The 26,378-nt window shown below is 57.4% G+C and overlaps 1 protein-coding gene across 3 annotated transcripts; it reads right to left on the bottom strand.

Annotated features, from left to right (window-relative positions):
* Positions 1-37: 37 nt before the first annotated feature.
* SLC38A3 (solute carrier family 38 member 3) lies at positions 38-26,378 on the bottom strand. Of its 3 annotated transcripts, XM_022573069.3 has the most exons (15): positions 19,180-19,295; positions 19,008-19,089; positions 18,719-18,834; positions 18,073-18,146; positions 17,898-17,990; positions 17,737-17,818; positions 16,560-16,642; positions 16,419-16,477; positions 16,088-16,252; positions 15,927-16,006; positions 15,554-15,654; positions 15,201-15,325; positions 14,960-15,104; positions 13,916-14,019; positions 38-13,827 (listed from the first exon to the last, which is right to left on the bottom strand). In XM_022573069.3, exons 1-15 carry the CDS (start codon positions 19,278-19,280, stop codon positions 13,723-13,725), a joined length of 1,515 nt encoding a protein of 504 aa, XP_022428777.1. In that variant the 5' UTR covers positions 19,281-19,295; the 3' UTR covers positions 38-13,722. The 3 variants fall into 3 exon arrangements, with proteins under 3 accessions (XP_022428777.1, XP_022428776.1, XP_089775509.1); XM_022573068.2 differs by having other exon boundaries at positions 15,927-16,252; positions 19,180-26,378; XM_089919383.1 differs by lacking the exon at positions 15,554-15,654 and having other exon boundaries at positions 16,088-16,191.

The raw sequence follows: 26,378 nt of genomic DNA, 5'->3' as shown, positions 1-26,378 counted from the left end.
ACCCACTCTGCTCCCGCCGCCGGCCCTCTACGAGTAGCTCACAGGTCGGCAGTTCCGAGCGTCTGCGGGCGGTGCCTTCCAGGCCGCCGCGCACCGACCGCAGGGCGGGCAGGGGGTGGGGCCGGAGCGAGTCAGGCCCGGGTCTGGGACGGGGCGGGGCCGGAGGTGGGGCCATATGAGATTCGGGGCTGGTGATTGGCGAAGGCGAAGTTAGGGCGGAGCGAAGGCGAAGTTAGGTGCGGCCCAAGCTCGGCTCGGGCTGGAGGCGGAGCCACGCCAAGGGATAGCGGTAGGGGTAGAGCCTAGCCCAGGATTGAGCGCAGGGCGGGCTGTAGGCGGGGCCGGACTCCGATTGGGTGCGGGGCGCCTGGAGCTCCGCTGCCCGACGGCGGGGGCGGGCGGATCTCGTAGCCTGAGGAGGGAGATCCAGTGCACCTCAGGGGCCGAGCAGGAACCAGTCCTCTTAGTTGGGCGAGCAGAGCAGAGGAGGCGTGTCTTCGTCACTTGTTAATGAACCCAATAAACTTGTTTCAGGATCCACAGAGCCCCGGAGGCTCTCTGGACTGCTGCTTTCTTAGTCTTAAAGCGGGGTTGGCCCCTTCTCTCTAGGTTGCAGTTAAGAAAAAGGTTTATTGCCACCTCAACACTTTTGCCCAGGTTGTCTCCCTACAGCTGGGATGCCTCCTCTAATCATCCAAGACTTATCCATCCTTCTCTGATCTTCTAGGAGGTATCCTCCTGCAGGTAGTTATCCTGGACTCCTTCATGGGACCCAGCAACCATGACCCACGGGAGAGAAAGAGAGAGAGAGAGAGGGAGAGAGGGAGAGAGGTGCCACCTGACTTCTGGGAAGATAAGTGGCCATGATCTTATGCCCTGTCACCCCTGGACAGTGGCTGCAACCCCATGGCTGGACAAAGGTGGGGTGGAGGCAGCAGCATTTCTAAGGGGACATTTCAGTCTTTCTGATCCTGTTCTCCAGGAGAAGGCCACAGCCCTGACCTCCGATGGACATTTAAAAAGTCTGCCAAGGGCTTCCCTGGTGGCGCAGTGGTTGAGAGTCCGCCTACCGATGCAGGGGACACGGGTTCGTGCCCCGGTCTGGGAGGATCCCACATGCCGCGGAGCGGCTGGGCCCGTGAGCCATGGCCGCTGAGCCTGCGCGTCTGGAGCCTGTGCTCCGCGGCGGGAGAGGCCACAGCAGTGAGAGGCCCGCGTACCGCAAAAAAATAAATAAATAAATAAATAAATAAATAAATAAAAATAAAAAGTCTGCCAAGGGTTACCCAGGAAGGTGTCCTGTGTGGCCCTAGTGCCATGAGCTGGGGAGGCACCAGTCCAAAGACAAGGAAGGTCCACAAATCAGGGAAGGGAGCTGGCCACCAATGCTTGGTCATCAATGCTTAGCCACCCACAGTCCCCTGTTTAGCACAGACTCCCTCCTTACCACCTTGATACACATCTTCCACTCTCAATCCTCAGTCTGCTCTCCCTGGAATGTCCATGTGTCCCTCTCTGAATGGCTCTCTTGTTGAGGGGGCATTGGCCTGTAAGTCCTCAAATGGTTCCCGCAGGGCTCCCTCCTGCCTGGAACCAAAGCTCAGGCAGGCCCTGCCATGAGCACTCAGCGCAACTGTTGAAAACACAATGCCCACCCAGGGACACAGACATTCAGAGATATGCTCTATACATCCATACATAGGCTCAGCCTCCAAAATGCTTCAAATCCACAGAACACACTGTAAAAATGGGTGCACACAGCCAAGAACACAGCCTGTCCACACAGACTACAAACCCAGCTCCAAGGTGGGCCTCTTCCCCTGTCAGCCCCGCCCCTCGCTTGAGAGCTGATCCTCCCTCCTTGGGCCTCCCCAGCCTGCTCCTAGCAACAGGCAACAGCTCTAGCAGTTGCCAGGCAACAGCTCTAGCATTTGCCAGGCAACAGGGAGAAACTGTCCGTCCCTTGGAGGCCAGGCTCACCAGAGGTAGGTAGACACAGACCCCAGTCAATGGAGGTGAGGCAGGACAGGGCCACTGGGAGGCATGGCTTCCCCCAGCCCCAAGCCAGTTCCTGTGGTATTTGCACCCTTCCCACCAGTTAGCCACCCGCTTCCAGTTAAGTGCTCTTCCTACAGAGTCCAGCAACCCCTGCATCCAGTGCTCCTGGCTGCTCCCTCACCATTTTCATGGGGGTCCCCAGGGCTACTGCGAAGTCTCTGTTTGCTCCTCCAGTCACACACCTCCCACTCCAGGGGCTCAGAGCCCCACAGGCCCAACTTCTCCCCCAATCACCAGCCCCATGTCCACCGCTGCTCTGAAACCCAGACACTTCGGGTACCCCCAATAACCCCTGTTCCTAGGCTTTCCACTTTGTGACCTCCCACCAGCCAGAGCCATGACCCTTGCTCCCCACCCCTACATCCTGTCAGTTTCTTCCCCTCCTTAACTCCCCCTCAAATACATCCCCATTCTCTGTCCCCACTGTCCCTTATTCTAGGCCTCCAGCTTCCTCCCTGGCTCTCCCGTTTCTCTACAATCCATCCTCTACATGGCAGTCAAGGGGATCCTGTTGAAAGAAACCATATCACTCTCTTGCACACAAACCTTCTGTGGCTCCCCAGTACCCTGAGGATAAAGCCCACACACACGGCTTTGGACTGTGCAGGGGCAGAGGTGGCACAGTGGTGATTGACAGCAGGGACTCTGAGGAGCACTCCACAAACTTGCCGGCTGCATATTACTTTGGACAAGTACCAGAAACGCCTTGTGCCTCAGTTTTTTGTTGTCTTTAATTTTTTTTTTTTTTGGCTGCACCGGGTCTTAGTTGCAGCACACAGGATCCAGTTCCCTGACCAGGGATCGAACCCGGGCCCCCTGCATTGGGAGCTTGGAGTCTTTTTTTAAATAAATTTATTATTTATTTGTTTGTTTTATTGTTGGCTGTGTTGGGTCTTTGTTGCTGCGCGCGGGGCTTTCTCTAGTTGCAGCCAGCTGGGGCTACTCTTCGTTGCGGTGCGCAGGCTTCTCATTGTCATGGCTTCTCTTGTTGCAGAGCACGGGGTCTAGGCGCGTGGGCTTCAGTAGTTGTGGCGCACAGGCTTAGTTGCTCCGAGGCATGTGGGATCTTCCCAGACCAGGGATCGAACCTGTGTCCCCTGCATTGGCAGGTGGATTCTTAATCACTGAGCCCCGGGAGCTCGGAGTCTTAACCACTGGACCACCAGGGAATTCCCATGTCTCATTTTTTATCAGTAAAATGGACCTAACAGTAATAGCTACCCACTACACTGGCTGAGGTCACGGCTAAGGGAGGAAATGTAGCTAAATGTTCAGAGTGTGCATGGTACACAAAACGCCCTCAGTAGGGGTGAGTTGTTATAACAGTAATTTCTTTCTGCCAGGCCCCTTAGGGGCTGTCCCCAACCAAGGCCCACCTCATCTCCCTCCATTTGCAACACACCAGCACTCCAGCCATCTGACTTGCCTTGCTCCCCATTCTCTTGCACGTCCCCCATTCCCTTCCCCCACTTCCCTCCTCCCAATCTTTCATTCCCTGGCTGTGAGCTGGGCATCTCTGACTCCCATTGTCCTGGGGCTTCCCCTCCCCAGCCAGATGCCACTATCCCAGTGGTGAGTCTCTGCCACCCACCCAGATCTCTGATTCCAGGCCCCTTACAGCATAGTCCTTGAGGGTGGCAGGTAAATATTTGTCAAATGAAACGAATGAATCACACAAAGTTTAACCCACCCTTCCAGGGGTTCCCCCTGGAGCGGGGAGAGGTGAAAACACTAATCCTGCCATCACTATAAAAATATTCACCATAGTTGTTTGTGCAGAGAGGGTAGAAACTCATGGTGCCTGGGAAGGTCAGGGAGCCTTCTTGGTGGAGGTGGTGTGGGGAGTATTAGAGGGAGAGGATCACTGAGGGAAGTGGGAACAGGGACTGGGAGGGTGGGTTCGGGAACGGGCTGGGAGAAAATCAACAGTCAGAGCTAGAGAAACACCTGGCTCTGAAGCTGAGGCCACTGAGACCCAGAAGGGGTCAGGACGCAACCACAGTCATCCAGCGAGGGACATCACAGGCATGCTGCTTCCTTTACACTTGGGAACCCAGGAGCCCTTTCATCCTTTCAAGAGACATTGTTCTGGGGGCGGAGGATGGTTGCCCAGCCAGGGCTTCATGGGCACCAGAGGAGGCATGACTTGTGTCTGTGCATGCTGGTCCAGCAGCACCTGAACTAGACCGTAAAGGACAGTAAAATGACATTCAGCAGAACTAAGGATGGCATCCCAGCTGGAATGGAGAAGTGGCAGCTACTGGCTCACTTGGACAGCTAGGATAACTTCGAGGCTCACCGCAGGCCACAGAGCAGGTCCAGCTTGTCCTGAGCTCCTGTCGTGCACCAGGCTGAACAGGGTGAGGAACAGAGACCCCCTCAGTGGGCTGCGACACCCCGGCCCACAGACTCCAGGAAGGGGAAGCTGCCAGAACTTCCCCAAAGGCAGTTTCGGGGTGGGTGTGTTTGCCCCCACCAGAGTCCAAGAACAGGCAGGACCCCACAGGGGTGCCAAGTCCAGGATCCTGGCCACTCCATCTCCATGGCTCTCAGGTGGCAGGGAGTCCCCAGCTAGGCCCTGTACCACCAAATCACAGCTTTGCAGATAGGGCCTCAGCAACTTCTGTTTGTAGATCTCAGTGGTCAGAGCTGGCTCCCTCCCTGCAACCCCGAGCCAGGCTCCACCTCCTAGTGCATCCCCTGCACTTCCCTTTTCCTGCTTCTGAACCCAGCAGCACTTCTGAGATTGGAGTCAGCCACCTTGCCCTCTCTGCCCCTTCCTTCCAAACCGCTATTCCCAGGCTTCTCTTACCCCCAGGGAAACAGTCCCAAGCCTGGCAGGCCTTGGGGTCCAGGGTTCCCTTTCACAGTCATCCACCTCCTTCAATTGGCTTTGGCCTGGAGAACTCAGGGCCCAGCACTCCATGCTCAAGTTTCTGGGGGCTAGGGGATTCCACCTGACACGGGCAGGAGGCTCTGAGAGGAGTCCTTTGTTCAACTACCGTTTGCTGTGAAACTACTGTGTGCCATTATGCCGAGAACCTTAGGGTGAGGAAGGGAGCTGGGACCCTGCCCTTCAGGAGCACGCCAAACACGTAAACAGGGAAATGAACGCCACTGTTTTGGAATAACTCAACAGGGTGACACGAGAGCCACTGGGAGGTGTATGCAGGAGGAACAGTCGAGGGGCTTCCCTGGTGGTGCAGTGGTTAAGAATCCGCCTGCCAATGCAGGGAACATGGGTTCGAGCCCTGGTCCGGGAAGATCCCACATGCCGTGGAGCAACTACACCCGTGCGCCACAACTACTGAGCCTGTGCTCTAGAGCCCGCGAGCCACGGCTACTGAGCCCACGCACCTAGAGCCCGTGCTCTGCAACAAGAGAAGCCACTGCAATGGGAAGCTCACGCACCGCAACAAAGAGTAGCCCCCGCTCACCGCAACTAGAGAAAGCCCGCGCGCAGCAACGAGGATCCAACGCAGCCAAAAATAAATAAATAATTTTTTTTTAAAAAAGGGGGGCTTCCCTGGTGGCGCAGTGGTTGAGAGTCCGCCTGCTGACGCAGGGGACACGGGTTCGTGCCCTGGTCTGGGAAGATCCCACATGCCGCGGAGCGGCTAGGCCCATAAGCCATGGCCGCTGAGCCTGCGCGTCCGGAGCCTGTGCTCCGCAACGGGAGAGGCCACAACAGTGAGAGGCCCACGTAACGCAAAAAAAAAAAAAAAAAAAAAAAAAAAAAAAAAGAGGAGGAACAGTCCAAGGAGGGGAACTCTGAATGATGAGAAGGGACCAACCATGTGACAAGCCAAGAGAAGAGAGCGATAGGCAGAGGCGACAGCAAGTGCAAAGACCTTGGGGCGGGAAGGGCCTGAGTGTTCCTGGAACAGAAAGGCCAGCCTGGCCAGAACACCCAGAGCAAGAGGGACTGTGGTGTGAGGGAGGCCAGCCATGAGGCATCAGTGAGGCACAGGGAAGGCAGGGGGCTCCCAAGTGCCCAAGAGATGCTGAGGTAGGAGTTCATATGAGCCTACAGTGGACAACAGCATCTCCAAGCCAGTGACCCATGTCTGGCCCTGAAAATCCAACTGATCCTGGCACTCAGGGTGCTGCTGATATGACTGCGGGAGAACTGCCCAGTGACTTAGCAGGGGACCCAGGGAGCCTTCAAGGCTTTGGGTCCATGACTGAGCTGAGCCCACCTCCATGTCCTTGAAAAGCTCTTGTCCAACTTGCCACTGTGTCTGTTACCTATGCAGCCTCTAAAGGCCCCCTCCCCTGGGTAACCCAGTGTCCTTAGAGGGCCTGGGAAATGATAATCAGCCCTACCCCGGGAGCCACTCCTCTGCTCACCCTGTTGCCTAGCCTTCCCTGCCATGCTGTCCAAAGGCTGGGGCTGGTAGCTTCTGCAACTCGTTGGGGCCTTCATTAGCACTGCTTCCTGGAATTTAATTTAATGAAGGAGCAAAAACAACCCTAATGAAGGTAATCCAACAGCAAGCAGCCCATGAGATGCCTCCAAGGCCCAGCCACCAGGGCTCAGGAGCTTCCTGTAGATGGTGACCAGGAGCAGAGGGGGAAGAGAAAGGGGACCTGTTCTGGGAGAGATGCTGGTCACTGAGCCCTGGAAGCATGGAACATTGCTCTGCAGTACTGCAGGGAACAAATGCTGCCACTGAAGCCAACTAGACAGAGTTAGAGGAATAAGCCTGGTTGGGGATGGCCTCAGGCTGCTGGAGAAAAGCTTTTGAGACGCCCTGGGCCAGCACCGGCTGTCACAGCACAGGCCCAGCTGTGGGCCAGCACCAGTGGGTAGTCAGGAGGGGCCAGATCATCAGGGCCAAGGGCAGGGAAGAGTTTAAATTTTATTCCAAATGTGATGGAAACAATTGGAGGGTTTGGGGGAATTCCCTGGCAGTCCAGTGGTTAGGACTTGGAACTTTCACTGCTGGGGCCCAGGTTCAATCCCTGGTCAGGGAACTAAGATTCCACAAGCTGTGCAGCCTAAAAAAAATAAATAAATAAAAATTTAAAAATTGGAGGGTTTTTAAGGGCAGGTGACATGATCTACTATTTTAAAGTTCCCTCTGACTGCTATGGAGAGTGTGGCCCCTGTGGACAAGAGAAAAGGCAGGGAAGGAGGCACGGGGTGACCACCATGTGGTGCAGGAGATGAGGGTGATGGAGTGACACCTATGGGGACAGGGCTGTCCCACATCCTCTAGGAGAGGCTAGCTGGAGACATGTGGGAGGCAGGGCATAAATAACTGGACTGAGCTAGTTTCCTTCCAGCAGGTTTGGGCTGACTAGTCCCCTTTCAGCCTTCTCCACAGGCCTGGCCTCTTCTCCCAATAGACATGGCTCAAACATTTAAAGAAAATCTGTTTAAAGGGTTCCCCAGGCCCCTATAGTCGTTTCCCCAGCTCTGTGCACCTCTCTACTCCGCTGCTGGAGTTCCCTTCCCATTTCTCCATCGCTGGGAAGCCTTCCTTGCCCTGCACCCAGGTCTCGGGCACCGCCAAGCTTCCCAGGAGCTCCAGGACTGTATTGCACAAGGGAAAATGCCGGAGGCTCAGATGTGGGGTAAGCCTCAAAGACCAGAGCCTGTCCCTCAGCTTTCGGCCTCCTGCCACCCTGTTCCCACCCCTGCCCTAGTACCCCTTAACACTGCCTGCCCTCGGCCCACCGCAGCCCCCTCGCACCCTCCCCGCTCCCTATTCGCGACCTCCCCCCCCCCAAGTTTACCTCCCCCGCCTCGAGGCCAAGCTGAAACCGGAAGCGGCATCTGAGTGCGCCGCCCCGCCTCTTCCGGAGCTTCTCTAGGCGGGAGTGCGGGGTTTGGGTGGTGCTAGAGGCAGGGCACGGCTTCGCGGGGCAGCGGCGCCTCCTAGCGGGTCTTTGGCGCAACGCCGGAGCCGAGGCGGGCCTAGCGCCAGCACCTCCCCGCAGTCCTCTCCTCTCCTCCCGACTGCCGCTCGCCATTACCCCCACCAGGCCTGCCTTCCCGTTTCGTTCTGCCTCCAGCCCTGGCCCCCGCCTCCGCCGATCTGCCCACTCGGTGGCCAGAGAGGCCCTCCCTACATAGGGCAGTAGCCGTTCGGTGTCCTCTGGCTCAGAGACGTCCGTGGCGCCCCATGGCCCTTGCCCTGCTCTGACCCCATCCCTCCTGGCCTTCCTCCAGCCTTAGCCGCCCTCTCGGCCCATCCTCAGAACGTGCCATGACACATGCCTTCCTGCTTCTTCTGGTCCTGGCATCTTCGCCGCCTCTGTTCCAGGATGTTTTCTAGCCTCCACCCCGCAAATTCACAGCGGAGATTAAACGCTGATTCGGTTGACTATCCCGGTGGGCACTTCCCCTGCTTCCGGTGCGATTTGGGGGCTCCGGGTGCCTTGCTGAGCTTGACCCCAGAGTAGATGTGGGCAGCATAAGGAGAGGAGCTGGGCGATGCTTGGTGGGGCTCCCAGAACGCTTGGTCAAGGGTGGGGCTGGGACTCGGCCCCTTCCTCCGCACCAGGAACCCCTCCAAGGTCAGGCAGCTCATGGGGGGCCCAGGCCTGGCTCCCTGAGGACCCGGCCAAGTGTGGGACTGGCAGTTCCTCACCCTCCCGCCCCGCCCGGAGCCTTCCTGCCTGCCCTCTTCCCATGCGCCAGCCAGGACGCCTTCCTGGACAGCCTTGGAGCCTCAGGGCCCGCTTCACAGCCATAGCTGACCATCCCCACTACCAGGTCCTGTAACGTGTTGGGTGGGTCACTGCGCCGCCCAGACTCTGGCCGTTGACCGCCAGGGGGCAGCAGAGGCCGCCTTCTATGGATCTTCTGGGGCGGGGGTGGGGGTGGGGTGTGCGGGTTAAGTCTAATCCTGTCCAGGTCCCGCTGTGCGTGGCAGGGCAGGTTTGCAGCCTTGTATGGTTTTGAAAGCAGTTTTGTTCTTTCCGATTTTTCCCAGGGCTACTTTTTCTTCCTAAGTAGCTTGCAGTCTATTATTACTGTTCCACGTCATTTGAAAGTTAGTTGCTGGATGACTTTAAACTGAGGTCAAGGCAGAGATCTGGAAGAGTCTTCTGGGTCCCTGCATATGCTCTTTGATGTCCGTGGCTTCATCGTGGACCCATGATGTTCCTAGCTACCAGCAATTGGCCTGGCCAGGCCAGGCTGTGGCCACCCTGCGTGTTCCCTGATACGACTCCCCAAGCTCCGCGTACTGTCTTCCAGCTCAGTACTTCCAGGGCCTTGGCCCAGAAGTCCTTCACCTGCCTCCAGCCCACCACGCTGCCAGCTTCTTCGAATCTCTTACCCTCAATAGGGGCTTCTTCCCAGTCTTCCATAAACGCCTCTGTTGGCCCTGCTCCTCTCACTTCACACAAATTGTCTACACTTTATGTTTTCTTTTCTACCTCTCTTTCCTCTACCCTCTCCAGGCAGGCTTGCCCCTCCCTCCACAAAAAAAGCCCTAGTCAGGGTCCTCAGTGACCTACACGTTGCTGGACCCAGTGGTCTGTGCTCCACCCTCACCTGCTTGAGCAGCTGATGCTCGTCTGCTTCCCAGGAGCCCACATTCTGCTGGGTTTCCTCCCACCTCCTGGCTGCTCCCTCCAGCTTTTTTGCTGGTTCCACCTCATCTCTCCTACCTCCTAACAGAGGAATGTTCCAGGGCTCAGTCCCTACTGCTGCCCTCCTCCTTCCAAACCCATCTGCCGCCATCATATCCAGGAGCCTGGCTTTAAGTACCAATCCACACTCTTTATCTCCCAGATCCAAAGCTCCAGCACTGGTCACTCTACTGAACTTGAGTCACACACCTAGCAGCAAACATGGCATTTCCACTTTGATGTCCAGTCAGTGTTTTAAACTTTTCATGGGCAAAATTGATCTCCCTCCCAAGCCTACTCCTCCCCCCGCCTCCCTCAGCAGATACAGTGGCAAGTTGGAGTCACTCTGGACTTGTCTCTGCCCTTCCCCTCATACGTACCCAAGCCATCAGGGAATCCTTCAGGATATGCCCAACGTCTCACCCCAACTCTGCCACTACCTGGGCTGAGACACCTGATATGTTTGTCTGGAACAACTGTAGTAGCCCTTGTGTCAGTGTCACCCTTGGCTCCCCATCTCCCACCCCAGAGTCTAGTCTCAATGCAGCAGCCAGAATAATCCATTTAAAACCTAGAGTTGCTACTGAGTCAGATCCTGCCCCCTCCTCTGTTCAGGACCTGGCATTGGCTCTTGCCTTTTCCACAGAAAAATCCAAAGTCCTATGGTGGCTGGCATGGTCCCACAACATCCCCTCATTAGCCCCCAATCGCCCCTTCTACCCTCTCCCACCTCTCTCAGCATCAGCCTCGATGGCTTCCTGGCTGCTCCTCTCCCAAGCCGGCACATTCTGCCTCAGGGCTTTGCACTGACTGATCCCTCTGGCTGGAATGTTCCCTGCAGACATCTGCATGGCTTTCTCCCTTTCCAAGTTCTGATCAAACATCCCTTCCTCAGTGAGGCCCACCCTGACCCACCTCCCAACCCTTGTTCTTTTTTAATTTTATTTGGCTGCACCACGTGGCATGTGGGATCTTAGTTCCCCAACCGGGGATCAAACTCGTGTCCCCTGCATTGGGAACGTGGAGTCTTAACCACTGGACCGCCAGGGAAGCCAGCCCCTAACCCTTATTCTTCATTGTCCTTTACTCCCTATACTACTGATCATCTGCTAACAAATGATATAACTTACTGATTATGTCTCATGTTTCTGGTCTGAATCCAATCCCCCACCTATAAGTCCAAGGAAGGCAGGGCTCTTCACTTTGTTCATTGCTGTACATACAGGTGCTAGAAGAGCACCTGGCACATAGGAAATCTTAATAAATACTTGTCAAATGAGTGAACAATGAATTCCTTTTCAGTTGATAGGCGAATGTGTGCATGTGCACACAGGTGAGAAGGGTGCAGGCAGGGGCAGCTGCTGGTCAGGGAGACCAAGGCCTATGCTTTGGCCCTTTTTCCTGGTCTGTATTATCTTATTTTTCTGTTACAAGCAGTCATAAGAAAAGTGGTAAAAAGAAATATTGACGACCTCTGTGCTGCTCTAATTTTGGGGTTTTTTTTTTTTGGCTGCACCACACGGCTTGTGGGATCTTAGTTCCCCGACCAGGAATTGAACCCGGGCCCTCAACAGTGAGAGCACAGAGTCCTAACAACTGGACCGCCAGGGAATTCCTGCTCTAATTTGTTAACATTTCAGATTTAAAAATTTTTTTTCAGAGCAAAATTTAAAAAGCAAACCAGAAGAAAAAAGACCTGGGAAATTTTTCAAAACATACAAAAATGCTTAGTGATGACCAAGGGCCTGCAGACGCATCCTCGTGGAGGCGGAATGGCTGGAACTTGACAGTCAGAGATACTCATTTTCACAGTCTTGTGGACACTTGGCTTTTCGATATAGTGTAGTGGCCACATTGCCTGCCCCCTTGCCCCTGGAGCCTGCTGCCCAGCAATCAGTCTGGAGGAGAACTTGCTTGGAGGTGGCCTCCAGGGGCCAGGGTCCTTCCTCCACCCCAGCTGTGTATATGTGGGTGAGTGTGTAAGTGTGTGGCAGCGGGGAGGGGTGGGTGGAGCGACTTTCAGCTCATCGCCCTGGTCTGAGAGGCCTGAAGCCAGGCTTGGGGTCTTAAGAGATTCCAGGCAGTCCTGCTGCTGCTCTGACCTGCAGCCTTCTTTGGATGGAGGGAGGTTGAGAAAAGATCCCCGGGGTCTGTCAGCAGGATGGACCCTGCCCTTTATTGCCTCCTGCTCCACAGGAGCCAGGGGTCTCAGGCAGGGCCATGGCCTCACCTGACGAGGAAGACGCCAGAGACCCCCAGAGGGCAGCCTTGCATGCCAGGGGCACTCTGGGCTGCGGCCACCTCTAGGCCAGTGTCCAGCTCTTTTCTGGGGCCATGGGGCTCCTGAGTGAGTCCCCAGGCTGGAGTCAGGTGCCTGGGGCTGTTGAGAACCAGACTCAGGAAGCCCCCCTCTGATCAGCTGGCACTGCCATGGGCCTAGCAGCCACCAGCTTGAGGAAGTTCTTTCTTCAGGGGTTTCTCAAGCCGGCAGCTGCCTTGCCAGTTCAAACCGGATTTTTCCTGCTGCCCTTTCCCTGGCCGCCTAGCCGGGTGCAGGGTCTCTCCTAATGAGGGTTTGATGCCAAGGCCTGGGCAGCTCCGTCCTGCTGGGTCCCAGCTGATTCAGGCCTGCCTCAGGCAATGGGCAGCTTCCCAGTCCCACCCGGGCCAGGCCACCTGGGGCTGCCCTGCATCCTTGCGGCTCTTGCCCTGCCTTGGACTCCCCCACTCAAAACTCAGGCCTCACATACAGGCAATCACTAACCCACCTTTATTCGTAGTAGGTTTTACTATTAATAAAAGATTAGCCTGACAAGGCACAGGACCCCTGGACTTTTGTCCCCAGATTTAAGGCATTGGCAGAGGGTTGACATGGCAGCTAGGGAGGGCAGGGGGCCCTTCTGCAGGGCTTCTGCAGGGCTCAGCCGCCCCCAGCTCAGACCCTCCCTGGAAGCTGCTGGGGATGCACCTCACGTTGCCTCCTTCCGGAGGCCTCTCTCTGTCCCATTTCCTGGGGCCTCATTAATTCCTCCCCACCTCACCCCGTGAGAAAGCAGGTCTGTGCTGAGCCTGGCCCAGGCCCAGAGCTGGGTCTCAGCACACCACTGGCTGGTTTGGGAGGCAGGGTCGGGGTGGAGTAGGGGACTCACCCTGTCCCCACCCTTATCCCAGGGAAAAAGGCAGGGCAGGCTTCCATCACCATCCATGTCCCGGCTCCCACACCACTTTCCAGGAACCCAGGGACCATTGAGATCAAGAATATAAAGCACAGCTGGTCTTATGTATAATATTTATAAAAGGGGGCTGCCAGCCTCTCCATCCCTGCTCCAGATTGGCCCCTGGGGTCTCTGGCTCCCAGGGGCAGACACGTTCTGGGCCTCAGCTTCTTTCTTCTCCCAGCAGTGGAATGTGAGCTATGGCCTGGGCTTGGGGTGGGGGGAGTCCCAGCCTCCCCAGGACTGGTGAAAGACCAGGAAAGGGGTCCCTTGGGGTGTCCACACCAGCCTCACCCTCAAGCATAGGGTGAGGGGGTTCTGCTCCCGGTGGAGGGGATGGGAAAGAGGACCAGATTATCCAAGGGCCTGAGCCCACGAAAGGGGCCTAGGTGACAGAAGGAGGAAAGGCAAGCAGGCTGAGGGAGATGAAGCCCCAGGGTGCAGACCATGGCCCAGGAGCAAGGTGGCGGGATGACTGCAGGCCTAATTCAGCTCTTTGTGCCCCTACAGGCTATGTGACCTTAGGGGGCAGCTGCTGGGCCTCAGTCTATGCACCTGTGCAAAGAGAATAAGGGGCTTGGGTGGGACCTGAGGCAGCAGGAAGGGAGCAGGGGTACAGCCCCACCTTGCTCCCAGCTCAGGAAGCTCCTGTAGGCCAGGAGCTCAGCAGGGTAGTGGCCCAAGGGCCTTGGTCCTGGCTCTAACAAAAACTTCGACAGAGAGGACATGGGGCAGGGCCAAATGCCATAGTGTTCACCACGTCTTTCTCTTCCCCCTCCAACTGGCCACTGGATGGGAGCAGGGGCTGAAGAGTCTGGGCAAGGGTAGGAGGACAAGTAGACAGAACAGGATGGGGGTCATCCTAGTGGCTTCCTCCATGCCGACTGGTCCCCGAGATCCAGTCAATAATGATGAAGCTCAAGCTCATGGTCATCAGCAAGAGGCCAAGGGCAGCAAAACAAAGGGCCTGTGGGGTCAGAAGTCAGGGTCAGGTCTGAGGTCAGGGCAGCCCCCTCATCCCCACACTAGCACACCAACCCCCAGGCCCTTCGCACCAGGATTTTGGGGGTAGATCTTGCAGGTTCCTTCTCTGTGGGCATGATGCGAAAGTAGAAGATGGCAGGGAAGATGAAGATGAGGCATGGGGCAGATGTGGCACCTGCAAAGAATAAGGCATGGCCACCACTGGCTCACGTCCACCTATTGGCTAAGGTTCAGGGTGGACCCTTAAATGAGATCAAACATTCCTTGATGAGGGAGTCTCGTCTCGAGACTCCACTCGAGAGCTCTGTCTGATTCTGGAGAGCCCATCAGCCCTTCCCCTTGTTCTCTGTCTACCAGGATAAAAGGCTAGTGCCTTTGGTGTCAGAAAACTCTGTCAGTGAATGAGGCTGGCAAAGAGAAAAGGTAGACCAAGAGACAGAGATGAAGTTTGAGGATATTGGGCCCCTGGGTATAGCTATTCCTGAAGGCTTTTCCATTAATTGAGCCAATACATTACTTTCTGTATAATTCATTTTGAGTCGGCTTTCAGACATACAGAACCAAGAGTCCTGTCAGTGATATCAATGATACTCAGCCCCCAGGTCTTTTTGTTGGTCCTTGCAGAGCTGGGTTGCGGAGTCAGTCTCCTGAGTTGGGTCACCCCAAAGATGGCTCAGAATTGTTTGATCTTCCCACTCAGAGCCCCAACTGGGACAGTTGGACAGAACCCTAAACCTATAGTCCCACGATCCTGGGGCCCAGTCAAGGCTCTCCACTTAACAGCTATATGGCTCTCCCTTAATCACTCTAAACTTCCTCATATGTGAGGTGGGGACAAGAGCCAATGAGATCCTCAGTGAAGGCCCCTGGACCCTTGGGCTCCATTCCATCCTCGAGCACCCCCAGCAAGGGTAACTGACTCGGTGGCTCTGAGCCCTCAAAATGGATTAGGAGAGCCTTAAGAACAAATCTCAGATGGGAGGCCAAGCTGTGCACATGGCCAGCAGCCATCACTTAAACGTAGGGGACGAGCTTAGGAATCTGCCAGCATCTGCAGAAGGGAAGTTCTCTGGGGCAGTGCCCTGCCTCCATTCACAGCAGGGCCAGACCCTTACCGATGACCCCGAAGATGCCCAGGATGTTGGGGGCAAAGATGACCAGCAGGTTGATACAAGTGAGCAGGCCAACAGCAATGAGCACATGCCGCAACCAGCTGAATTCGCGGTCCTGAAACAGCATCTGCTGGAGGGCGCGGCGCACCTGGGAAGCAGGGTGGGGAGAGTCATCAATCTGTCCGCCCCATCAGTCCCACCCCACCAGTGGTCTGGCCACCTGGCCACTTGCACATTGGCTCACCGGAAACAGAACAATTGGCACTGTGAGTGTGACTGCCGTCAGCACGGCCACGCGCACACACAGGATCAGCACATCAAACGGGTCCACCTTGTTGTAGGTGTGCAGCAGCTCCGACTCCACCCTGTCTGTGGCAGGCAGGGAGGGTGGTCAGCAGGAGGTCCAGGGATGGGGTTGGGCTCTGAGCCTGGGTTGACCCTGACACTGAGGAGTGGCAACACACCTCCACAGCTGCAGGGCACAGTTAGGCATCACAGACCTAATGAACGCCTATAGTATGCAGGGTGCCATGGCCACTGGCCAGCCCCTTGCCCCCCAGCCTGGCCTCTGCCTCTGCCCCCACGGTCCAGCCATACCGTAGAAGGTGAGGTAGCCGAAGAGGGCGGCCAGGAAGTACATGACATACATGACGGCGATGGACAGGTTGGAGATGTGCTGCATCTTCCTCTTGGAGGGGCTATGGGGCAGCAGGGGAGGGGATTGGTGCCAAGCTGGGCCACATTGGGAAACCCCCACGTGTCCTGGGGTCTCTCTCTGGCACCACACCCTCACCATCTGGTAGCTGAGGGAGCCTCCTTCTTGCCCCTGGTCGCCCCTTGTGGCAGCCATGGAGACCTTGGATAAAATGACTTGGCTCCTGTCACTCTTTCCTCCCTTTAGGACCACATCCATTCTCCCCTGACCAACTCAAGGCAGCCCCCTCCCCCTCTCCCAGCCACGGATACCTACTCCTTGAGCTCTGTATAGATGGGCAGCACCTCAGGGTGGCAGACAAAGGCGAAAGCCATGATGGGGATCGTGTATGCCGTCTGGCAAAACAGGGATTCTATGTCAGAACAGCCCCTGACACTCTCACCAGGCCCACTGCCCCCTCCCTGGTCTGTTGCAACCTGTGTGTTGAGGGTGAAGTAGCTCGGGGTGCAGAAGGCTGCAGCCTCCGTCTCAACCTGCAGCCCCGCCTCCTCCTTGATGACCTCCACGAGGCTGAAGTTGCCTGTCACGTTGGCTAAACTGGGGGACAGCGGGCAGGGCACGTGGAACTTTTTGTAGATGACCTAGGTGGGGGCAGGGAAGGATGAGGGTATCAGGGCCAGGCTAGGCTGCCTGTGGAGTCACTGTGAAGCCACATCTAGATCAGGACTGGAGGAGCTGCCTTCTGACCCAGGCTTCCCAGAAAGACCTGCCCCCCTCCCTCGACCAGCGTGGCGGGGGGTCACTCACTGCAATTAGGAAGAACACCATGCAGCTGAGAGAGAAGCCACTGGAGTAGCCTAGGTAGCCTGTAAAGTTGGGGAGGGGGGTGGTGAGACCAAAGGTCCCCTCCCATGCATCCCTCTAAGGCCCTGGCCCTGCCACACTCACCAAGCTGCCGCATCAGTGCCAGAGGCAGAATGACGATGACAGAGACCAGGATCACCAGGTAGTTTCCATTCATGTACCAGTCCCTGCAGGGACGGGAGTGGGGAGCCGATATTAGAGTCCACTCAGCCTCGGGTGATGGGGCCGCCTGACCCCCAGCCGGGGTTACCCGTGGTGCCACTGAGTGATCTCTGAAGAATACATGTCCACAGCTCTGAGCCTCCCTTTCCCCATCTGCAAAATGGGCCCACTCCCAACACTCTCCTGGACAAGGTGAGGACTAATACACTCAGCTCCTGCTTGGTAACCATTACAATTACAGTCACTGTGGTTGTTTTTCCTAGGACACACAGGTCTGGGTCCATCCTCCCCATGGAGTGGCCCCAAGGGGCCCGGGGGGGTGGGTGGGATGAAAGGACCTGGGTCTGAGGCATTTTCCATGGGGGTCTCAGGGACTTGCCAACCACCTGAGCTCCTTGTGGTTCCCCCCAGCATCTGCATCCTGCATCATCCTGCCCCACGCCCTCAATGGACAGTGGACACAGGGAGCTAAAGGGATGAGGAATGAGACCTTCCTTCAAGGGAAAACCCAAAGGCCAACTCCTTGGGAAAGGCCCCCAGGGCCTGGCGGCAGAATCCTGGCTGTTTCCTTCCTCCCAGAGCTACTTGCAGCCATGCAGCCTTTCTGCTTGCCGGGGCTGTATTGTCAAGGGCAGGGCCTGGCTATCTTCTCTGCTCCTACCCACAGAACATGCTTATGCCATGAGAACTGGCTAAACTGATGATAGGCAACTGGGACACTGTAGGCTTAATTTCTTGGTTGGGGCGAGGTGGTGGGGAGGCTAACACCCAAGCCACGGTCAGGAATAGCAGGAGCTTAGAGCTAAGCCTGAGGTTCTCAGGTGCTCTGTGCTCACAGGCTGGGTCCACGGCTAGGCGGGCCGGCTTCCTCAGCCTCAGACTACCCCCTGCCCCACATGGCCCTCCTGGGAGTCTTCCCCAAGGTGCTTCATAAACAAGTGTGCACTGAATGGTAGCTCTGCCGGCAGCTCTCCGCGCCCCACCTCCACCCTGTCTTGTCTCTCCCACTAGCCCAGCCTGGGCTCTGCTAGTGGTGGACATAGAGGGTTAGACTAGGGCCTCCCACCCTCACCCAGCCCCGCCCCACCCTGGGGCTCACGAGGTCCGCTCCTCCAGGTTCAGGAAGGTCTGTATGACAAGGGGCAGCTCGGACTTGATGATGTACAGGTAGCTGGACATGGCTGGGGGGAGAGAGGCAGGTCAGCCAAACCAGCCAGCCTTCAGCCTGTCTACCATCCATCACCTGCCCATCAGCCTCACCTCCGATGTTCTGCAGCGCAATGGCCAGGGCTGCCGCCAGCTTTCCTGGGGTCCCAAAGGCACGGTAGCCCAGCTGCTCATAGGCACGGATGCCTGTGGGGACAGGGAATCAGGACAGTCAGGAGTGCTCTCCCCAGCCCACCCCTCCCTGCTACAGGCCAGGTTTGGGGCTCACCCACAATCCCGGAGGACTTGAGTAGCAGGTGGATGGAGTAGCTGGAGAGCAAGGCGACGGCCGTCAACAGGAACCTGGGGAAGGTGGACGAAAAGAGGTCGCTGGGGCTCCTCTGGCAGGCAGGGGGCAATGAGCTCCGGGAGGCCTGGGTGTGCGGGGTCTGTGACCCGGGTGTCTGGACCCCCAACATGTGTGGATGCAAACTCAGCAGGCCCCAGGGGTGGTGAACATCACCTGGGCTGACCCAGGGTGGCCATGACCCAGAGGGGACCCTCTGAGCACCACCTCCCCTTGAGATCTTGGAAGAAACATGTTTTCCATTTAGGCTGCAGGGCAGAGCTCTGAGGTAAGGACACGTGTACCCACAGAAGGCCTGGCCATGGGGTTTATCCATCATGTGTAAATGTGGTAGGACAGACTCAGTCCTGTTAGGCTGGCCCCGTGTTGTCATCTCATCGGGTTTACTGGGAAATGAGGTATATTTGTCTGGCCACGGCTGTTTTTTTCAGCTGTGGTTTGGGTTGAGTGTAAGTGCCCACCCAGTGCAGCCTGGGTCTTGTGACAGGAAACTGGCAGGTCCTGGGAGGTCAGGATTGGTGGCCTGTTTAGGGCTCCTATCTTTAGAAGGTTTGCTGAGGGCACTCACAGGAAAAGGATGATGCCCGTATTGGCCATGGCGTAGGCGAGCCCCAGGATACCGCTGCCCATGATGGCGTTACTGAGGTTGAACACTGACATCCCGAATGATGTCTTCCCCTCGAACTGCAGGCACCAGAGTGAGACGGGAGGGGTGGGATGAGTTAGCAAGTTGTGGAGGGTAAATCAGCATTCCCTCGCACCATCCCTTGGCCTCCCATCGCTGCCCCATAGCACCTCATTACTGCCCTCAAGCTCCCAGGGGTGCCCCCGAGCCCCTGACGGCCACCCCTGCTCACATCAGTGAAGTGTGGCTCCTTGCTGGGACTTTTTGGTAGGAAGCCTTCACCCTCAACACAGATCCGTCCAGGGCCCTCGACCCTGCAGACACAGACCAGCCAGGCAGCTCAGCTCCAGCCCCTTGCCCTGCACCCTGCCCTGCCCTAAGCCATGAATGAGCCCCTCGCTCACCTCAGGTTGCCAGCCGTGGGGGTGGCGACAGGGAGTAGCCCCTCCAAGTGTTTGCCGTTGGGTACCAACTCTACCATCTCCGTCTGCAGAGGTGCCTCCATGGCTCAGGGACCACCACCAGGAACACTGGCTCTCACACTGACGCAGTCAGAAGTCTACAGAGCAGGCAGTCCCTCTGGTTATCCCCGCTCCTTGGGCTCACAGCCCAGACTCCCACAGGAAGTGTGCAGCTGTAGCACACCTCCCAGAAGTTCACTGAGGACATACATGTTCATGCAGCTCTGCCTGCTGCCACCCTGGAACCTGCCATTGAGGGGCAGAGCTCGGATACCTGAGTTCTCCAGGACATTCTGAGGCGACACCTCAGCCAGTACCTAGCACTCCCCTGCCACATATACATACCGACCCAGGCAAGCCCTTGGGGCCTCAGTTTCACCATCTGTGAAGTAAAGCTCAATTGGATGACCTAAGTTCAGAGCCCAGTGGTGTCAGGACCCCAGGAGGCTGAGTCCCAGGCCACCAGACCCCACTCTGGGGATGGGTCCTGGACTGATTGCCCCTCCCTGATATTAATACTGGGAGACAGTTTCCTGTGCCCTGTGTGCCAGGGGCCTCCTAGCCAACCTAGAATGGCGCTGCCCGACGGCTGGAGGCCTCGGGAGAGGGCGAGGGCTGTGGGCCCTGTTCCCAGCCACCCGGCGGGCTTTGCTGGCAGCCAGAACAAAGGTCCCTCTGTGGGCTGAGAGCTGGCGCTGGGAACGGCAGGCGCAGAGGCTACCCCCCCGGAGCCAGGAGGCCTAAGGCGGTGCTGGGTGGCTGGACACCTGGACCCTGCCCGCTTGGCTGCAAAGGGCCCTCAGGGGCCTTCCAGGAAATGGGTGCCCTGGGGCCCAGTTCTTTGGGCCACACAGGTCTCACCCTCCGCACAGCTCTGGCCTCAGGGCCATGTTCTCTTTCAAGCCTCTCCTCCCCTGCTGGGGAACCCCCCACCCTTAGGTACCCACACTTTGAGGAGACTCCCCACTTCCTGGAGCCCCAGGTCAGGAACTCAGAACCTTGGCCAGCTGTAGACGGGCCTGGACCACTGGATCAGTCTTCCCTTCCCTGCGCTCAGGGCATAGCTCTGCTGGACCCCAAAGGGATCAGCTCCCCTCCTCCCCAGGCCCAACTCTGCCCGCTGCCCAGACAACTCGCTAGCCCCTCTCCCATCACTGGCGCTGGGAGCCACCTAGCCCATGCGGACATCCTGAAGGCCAGATAGGCCAGCAGGAGATCTGAGGCCAGAGTGGAGACCAGGGAGGGGGCAGCACTGCCAGGCAGGTCAGCCAGAGGCTAGTCTTGATGTCATGGCAGCCCCTCCACTTGGGAACCCTGAATCCTGCCCCAAATCCCCCATCCCCACTCCAGATCCTGAGGGTCTCAGGTCTGCTCCTGAAGCTGGAGCACCAGGGGTCTCAAACTCAGCATTCAGGGCTAGGGTGGGTAGGAGAGGCTAGGCTCAGGACTCGGGCCTCAGGCCACAGGCCCTGGTGTTCTGGAGGCAGCAGCCACACAGAACTGACCAGAAGACCTCCCTGCAATGGCCCCAGGCAGCCCCAAGCCAGAGTTCAGATCCTAGGTACCTCAGTCCTGAGTACCCCATACCTGGCACCCTTGGATCCCTCAACCTACCTCTCCTTCCTCTGATGCTGGCATCTGAACCCTTCTCTCCTCCAGCCTGTCCACATAGGATCATGACAATTTGAGCATCTCTTCTAACGCCCTCTTCCCCTGGACCAGAGTCCCTAAGGTAAGCCTGTCTTCTTCATGCCCCTGCCCTGAGCCTCACCAACAGCACCCCTCCAAGGATACCAGCACCTGGTCTCCAGAGTCACTCCAGAGTGCCCTCTGGCTCTCAGCTGGGGTTGCCCTTGCCTGGCCTTCCGCCCGGGGCAGGCTTGGACAGGCCCTCCGAGTGTGCTGAGTCAGCAGCCTGGACAAAGCACTCTGCTCTGCCTTAATATTCTTCCCTAGTAGCCAGGCAATGCCTCCAGGGAGACCACAGCCCATGGCATGGTCATGGCCAAAGTGCCTGAGGCCCTGGCTCCAGGCTCCCCATCCCCTCAAGCAGGACCTGGGCCTAGACCTTCAGGTCCTGCCTATTACTCACGACCAGTCACTGCTGGGTCTCAGGCTGGCCTGAGATCCCAGAGAGGACATGGAATACCCCTCTTCAAGTGGCTTCCAGTCTGGAAGGGACAAAACCCACACAGACATCCCCCACCCTATGGCTCCTGCAGGGGAACCCCAGCACATAGTGTGGCTTTTAACCAAGCCACATAGTGCTGGGACTCAAAAAAGAAGAGAGAGGGGCATCAAGGAAGGCTTCCTGGAGGAGGAGGTGAGGGAGCCAGTTCTGAAATTCCAGCAGGAGCCCCCAGGATGTGGAAACAAGAAAGAGTATCTCAAGCAGAGTGCACAGCATGGGCAAAGGCCCTGAGGTATGGTATAAGGCAGGCTGTGAGGATAGAATGAAGGTTCCGTGGCTATAGACAAGCCTGAAAGGGCCTTGAAGTCAAGGTCAAGGAATCTGTACTTCAGTTAGGGCAAGGCTAAGGCCTGGGGGGCCAGGGTAGAGATTAGTACTGGCCTGACATGTGGACCTCCAGGCATTTCCTGAGGCTGGCAGCCCATTTTTGACAGTTCCTGTCTCTCAGGCCTGCCGCCTGCCAGGCTCCTTTGCATCGGGTATCGGAGTAGACTCAGGGGATAGCCCCTGCCTGAGGAAAGCTGCCAGCAGATTCTGACCAACTGTGGGAAAAGCCCAGAGTGGACACTCTGGATCTGAGGCCTGACCTGGCCCTGCCTCACCATGTGACCATGGACAAAGTATTCCCCACTCAGGACCTCAGTGTCTTCCTGTCTTCCGGGGGTTCTGTGAGGTTTGACCAAAGGTGGGGACAGAGTGAGAAGCCTCCCTGAGGACTTCGCCCCCAGAGCAGACCACAGGCTCCCAGAGAGGGGTCAGGCTCTTGGGTGGGGAGATCACTGCGACCTTGGGCAGATCATCAGAATGGCATCTGTCATGGGTGTAGCATCGGTTCAGGCAGTAAATCGATGGTCCAGGCCACTGCCCTGGGGCCTGTTTGCTCTGTGGAGAGATAAGGGGGGGGGGGTGCAGAAGCCATGGGGATAGCATAGCAGGTAATGCCCGCCCATGCAAACATCACAGGGTGAGAATTCGTCAGGCACACCTCCTCGACAGGCGTTGAGTTTGGCTAATTAAAGATTTCGAGATCCAGGAATCCAAGCCACCGTGGGGCCACTGCTTGTGTCACCTGCTATGGGAAGCTCACCTCTCTGTCCCCACATCCAGGGCCTTGGAGCCACCAGGGCTCTGAGCCCGGCTTTCCTCCCCAGTGTTCAGGGACGTGAGTGGGTCTGCAGTAGCAGGCTAACTACAGGGAGACAGTCACACTGTCCTTCTTCCCTCGGTTCTGTAGCCACATGTGCTGGTGGAGGCACAGACCCCACAGAGCTTGCTGCCATGGCCCCCAGGCTCCTTGTGCCTGGGCAGCCCTCACCTTAGCTCAGATCTCAGGTGAGAGGCGGCTGGCCTGGCTTAAGGGTCCACTGTGGTCATCCCTGGGGGCCCACGGATGAGGGCTGCCCCCAGTTCTAGTTCACCAGTCCTTACTTACCACTCCCCTCATTAGCTGAGAGAAGGTGTCCCTCCCTAGAGCCCCTTTGCCCACCTGCTTCTCCAGGTTTCAGAAGGATAACACCCTCCTTGGACAAGCTATCAGTTAACAGGGAAACTGGATTCAACAGACACATCTGGATTGTATGTTCTCAAGGCAGAGTCACAGAGATTGGTGTGGAGCTGATTGCTGAGGTCAGGGGTCTAGGGACAGGGTGTGTGGGCGGGTGTTCGGAACGCGGGAGGATACTAAAACAAACCCCTTGCCCCTCCACCAGACCCACAACTCCAGATTTTGACCTCAGCAGATCCAGTCTTCCATCCACTACTCCCCCATTGCCAACAACACCGAGTAAGGGGCTAGTGTGTGGCCAACATACGGCTGGTACTGAGGGGGTAGCATGCAGGAGAGGAAGGCAAATGGTGCAGAGCACTGATGTGTTGGCCACACCAGCCCCTCATCCCCTAGCTCTCTGGCCCGGTGCTTCTGTGTTCCGGGTATCCGGAAGTGTCTAGGAGGATCTGAGGGCCCCAGCTGGGGCCGGAAGATGGACTTTCCTGTGACAGGGTACATTTTCTAAACCTAACAGACGCTTAGCATTGGGCCTATCCCCAGACACCTAGGCCTCCCCTTCTGCCCACCCCTGGACCCTCCTTGCTCAGATTGCCCCCAGTGGAAGCTGCAGTCGGAACCTCTTGCCTCAAGACTGGGCCAGAGCCAGCAGCAGCCCCCCCGCCCACTGCCAGCCTGCTGAGAAGGACGTGCAGCCTGAGGCTCAGCTGAGGCAAAGGACAGGACATCACGTGCCTGTGGCCCCCCCAGGGGCAGGGGAGACCCCGAGCCAGCCAGCCCATCCTCCTCCCTGCTGACTCGGAATCCCCTGGAGGCGGCCAAATATTTGGACAGCCGGCCTTCTGGCCCCAAAGAAAGCTGGAGCGGGGGCCTGGGGCAGCTCAGGACTCACTGGAGACCCCGATGTGGGGGCAGAAGGCAAGGTCAGCCCAGAGGAGAGGCGCCATCCAATGTCAGGAAGAAGCAGAGAGAGTCAGAGGGAGGGAAGAGAGAGACAGGGAGAGAAAACACACACACATGATATCTGTGTCCATGCATACTGATCCAGACCAAGAGACAGGCACGGGGAGATAAAGAAATGCAGACGGATCTAGAGGGACACAGATAGAGAAGAATACACAGAGAGATGGGTGGATAGACATTCAGACAGGTAGACAGACAACCAGATAAGTGACAGACAGATCGACAGAGATGGCCAACCATTTAGAGATAGCCAGATGGAGAAAGAGACAGAGAGACAGCAAGACAAGACAGAGCATCCCAGAAGGTGCAAGAAGTAGAGGGAGCCAGAGGCCCAGGTGAGGGGGCAGCATGCCCAGTGGGCACTGCAGGGATGCCACAGCATTTCCAAGTTCCTACAAGGGCAGGTTATGCTCCCATTAGCCAGGTGCAGACATCCAGAGGGTGGAACTGAGCCCACTGGGGCCACAGGCCAGGCTCAGCTGGAAAGCTCAGAGCCCCCTAGTCCAGCACCCATGGTTTGTCTACCCACACAATAGGAAAGGTATACAGAGAGGACAGTCAGTTGAAGTGACCCCCATCCTCAGCAGCCATGCACGTGTGCAGACGTGCTGGCTGAGAGGCTGTGTACAGGACGTGGCCCGCAGAGCGGAAATTCAAATCCAAGCCACCCCAGGCCGCTGGCCGGAAAGCCCCTCCTGCCCAGCAGCTGGTCCTTCCCTTCAGCCCCCAGAAGCCCTGCCTGGTCCTCTAGAGCGCCCCCACCATGCATCTGTCTTATCCAAAGTCCAGCCCTCCATCCACCAGATTGAGTGTGCACAGGCACACAGTAGGTACTCAGTAAATATTAAATGAATGGAATGGGTTCAAGGTCTTTGGCAAGCCTCCACCCCATTTCACCTGCTCCAAGTGGCGCCTGGCTCCCCAGCCATGTCTGCACTGGAACATCCTCCTGCAGTGCCCCTATCCTATTATGGTATAGACTGCACATCCCGCCCCAGTTTTCTGTGCACACAGATGCCAAAACTGTACCTCTCTTGTAGCCAACCACTCCCCCAAAACATTTTCCCCCTCAGACTGAGTGCCTGCACCCTGCCCACCCCAGACTTTCAGGGTGCACTCAGTTCGGCTCAAAAACCTTCCCTGCCCCCACCCAGAGACCATGAACCACCCAGCTTGTCCTGTTGCACCTCAGTTTCTCCACTTTTCCAGGGCTCTAAGGCTACTTGCTAGGGCAGCAGGCACTAGGACAGGAGCAACCAGCTCTCATGCTCTTGCCACCTGGAGCCTGGATGCGGGGGGTGTTTGTGACATGGGCCCAAAGAACCAGTACAGAACAAAGGGTGGCTTGGGAAGCCAGTGAGGACAGTGGCTCTATGGGCCCAGGCAGAACAAAGTTCTGAGATGTACACCCCCACCCTCCCCAGAGACACAGCCCCCAGCCCTCAACCTCAAGGAGTCCGAGATTCTCATTACTGATCCCAGCATTCCAGCCCTCTTAGGGATGTGCCAGGCCTGGCCTCATCCACCCCTGATTTTTCCCACCTTTGGTGCTTCCTGCAGGAAGCCTTCCATGTTTGTGCAGAACCTCCCCCTCTCAAAATGGACCTGTCCTTGGATCTCTCCAGCTTGCTATGCTCCAGACTGAGAACCTCTGAGGCATTTGCTTCCTTTCCAGAAGGAAGTGAGCCCCCATGCCAGACTGTGTACTAAAGAGGAAGGGCCCCTTTCAGGTCCAGCACAGTGGCTGAAGGCAGTCATGGAAGGAAGGACAGGACTGGCAGGCTGAAAGAAGGATGGGCCTGGGTCGAGGTGGCTCCCACGGTGCAAGGACCTTTGACTTAGTCTCCCTCAGACCTGTCCCAAAGCCTACACCTGGGCTCAGGGCTCAGGTCACTGTGGGGGGAAAGGATGGATTCCCACAGGCCCCGCCCCTGGCCTCCCCCTCCCCGGGTGTAAACAAACGCACGCACTCGCTGTGGCCAATCGAAGGGGCCAATCGGGTGGGGGCGGGCTCCTGCAAACCTAGTCCCGGTCCTTTCCCTCCGCCCCTGAACGCACTGTCAGCTCTAGGAGCTCAGACCGAGCCCCGCCCTCAATCCAGGGAGCCACGCTCGCCCTGTGCCCGCCGTGCCCGCTGGCCTGGCTGCAAATGGCACGGACTCTGGGACCAACATGTGCCACGCGGCCCCTCAGGCAGCCTGGCCCGATCTGCCCTCAAGCCCCTGCCTAACGCAGCGGGATAAATATACCCTGACGCCCGGCGTGCCAGCGGGCCGATTTGCTTGTCAGGCGCCCGTCGGGGCAGCGCTCCAGGGCCTGCTCCCGGCCCTCTTAGGCCCCCCCCCGGGCCCTCTCGAGCTCGCGCCCTTGCACCGTGCCTCGGGAAACCCATCGCGTGCCACCCTAGCCCCCAACAAGGCGTCCTGTGACCCCAGCCCTGGGTGCCGCCGACCTCCTGCTATCCCGCCCGGCCCTGCGAGAGGC

Source organism: Delphinapterus leucas, chromosome 10 (assembly GCF_059928025.1).
Source record: "Delphinapterus leucas isolate spDelLeu-1000000601 "Yukka" chromosome 10, BTC_Dleu_Yukka2, whole genome shotgun sequence".
In the NCBI taxonomy this organism is placed as follows: domain Eukaryota; kingdom Metazoa; phylum Chordata; class Mammalia; order Artiodactyla; family Monodontidae; genus Delphinapterus; species Delphinapterus leucas.
This window is presented reverse-complemented; position numbering and strand designations above follow the sequence as displayed.

Coding starts and splice junctions, on each gene's coding strand:
- SLC38A3 (XM_022573068.2), bottom strand. CDS start 19,280: ATGGAGGCACCTCTGCAGACGGAGATGGTAGAGTTGGTACCCAACGGC. Junction 18,147..18,718: donor ACGGGCATCATCCTTTTCCT/GTGAGTGCCCTC, acceptor CACCTTCCCCAG/GTTCCTGTTGACGGCCGTCG. Junction 15,326..15,553: donor CGGCTACCTCACCTTCTACG/GTATGGCTGGAC, acceptor TGCCTGCCACAG/ACAGGGTGGAGTCGGAGCTG.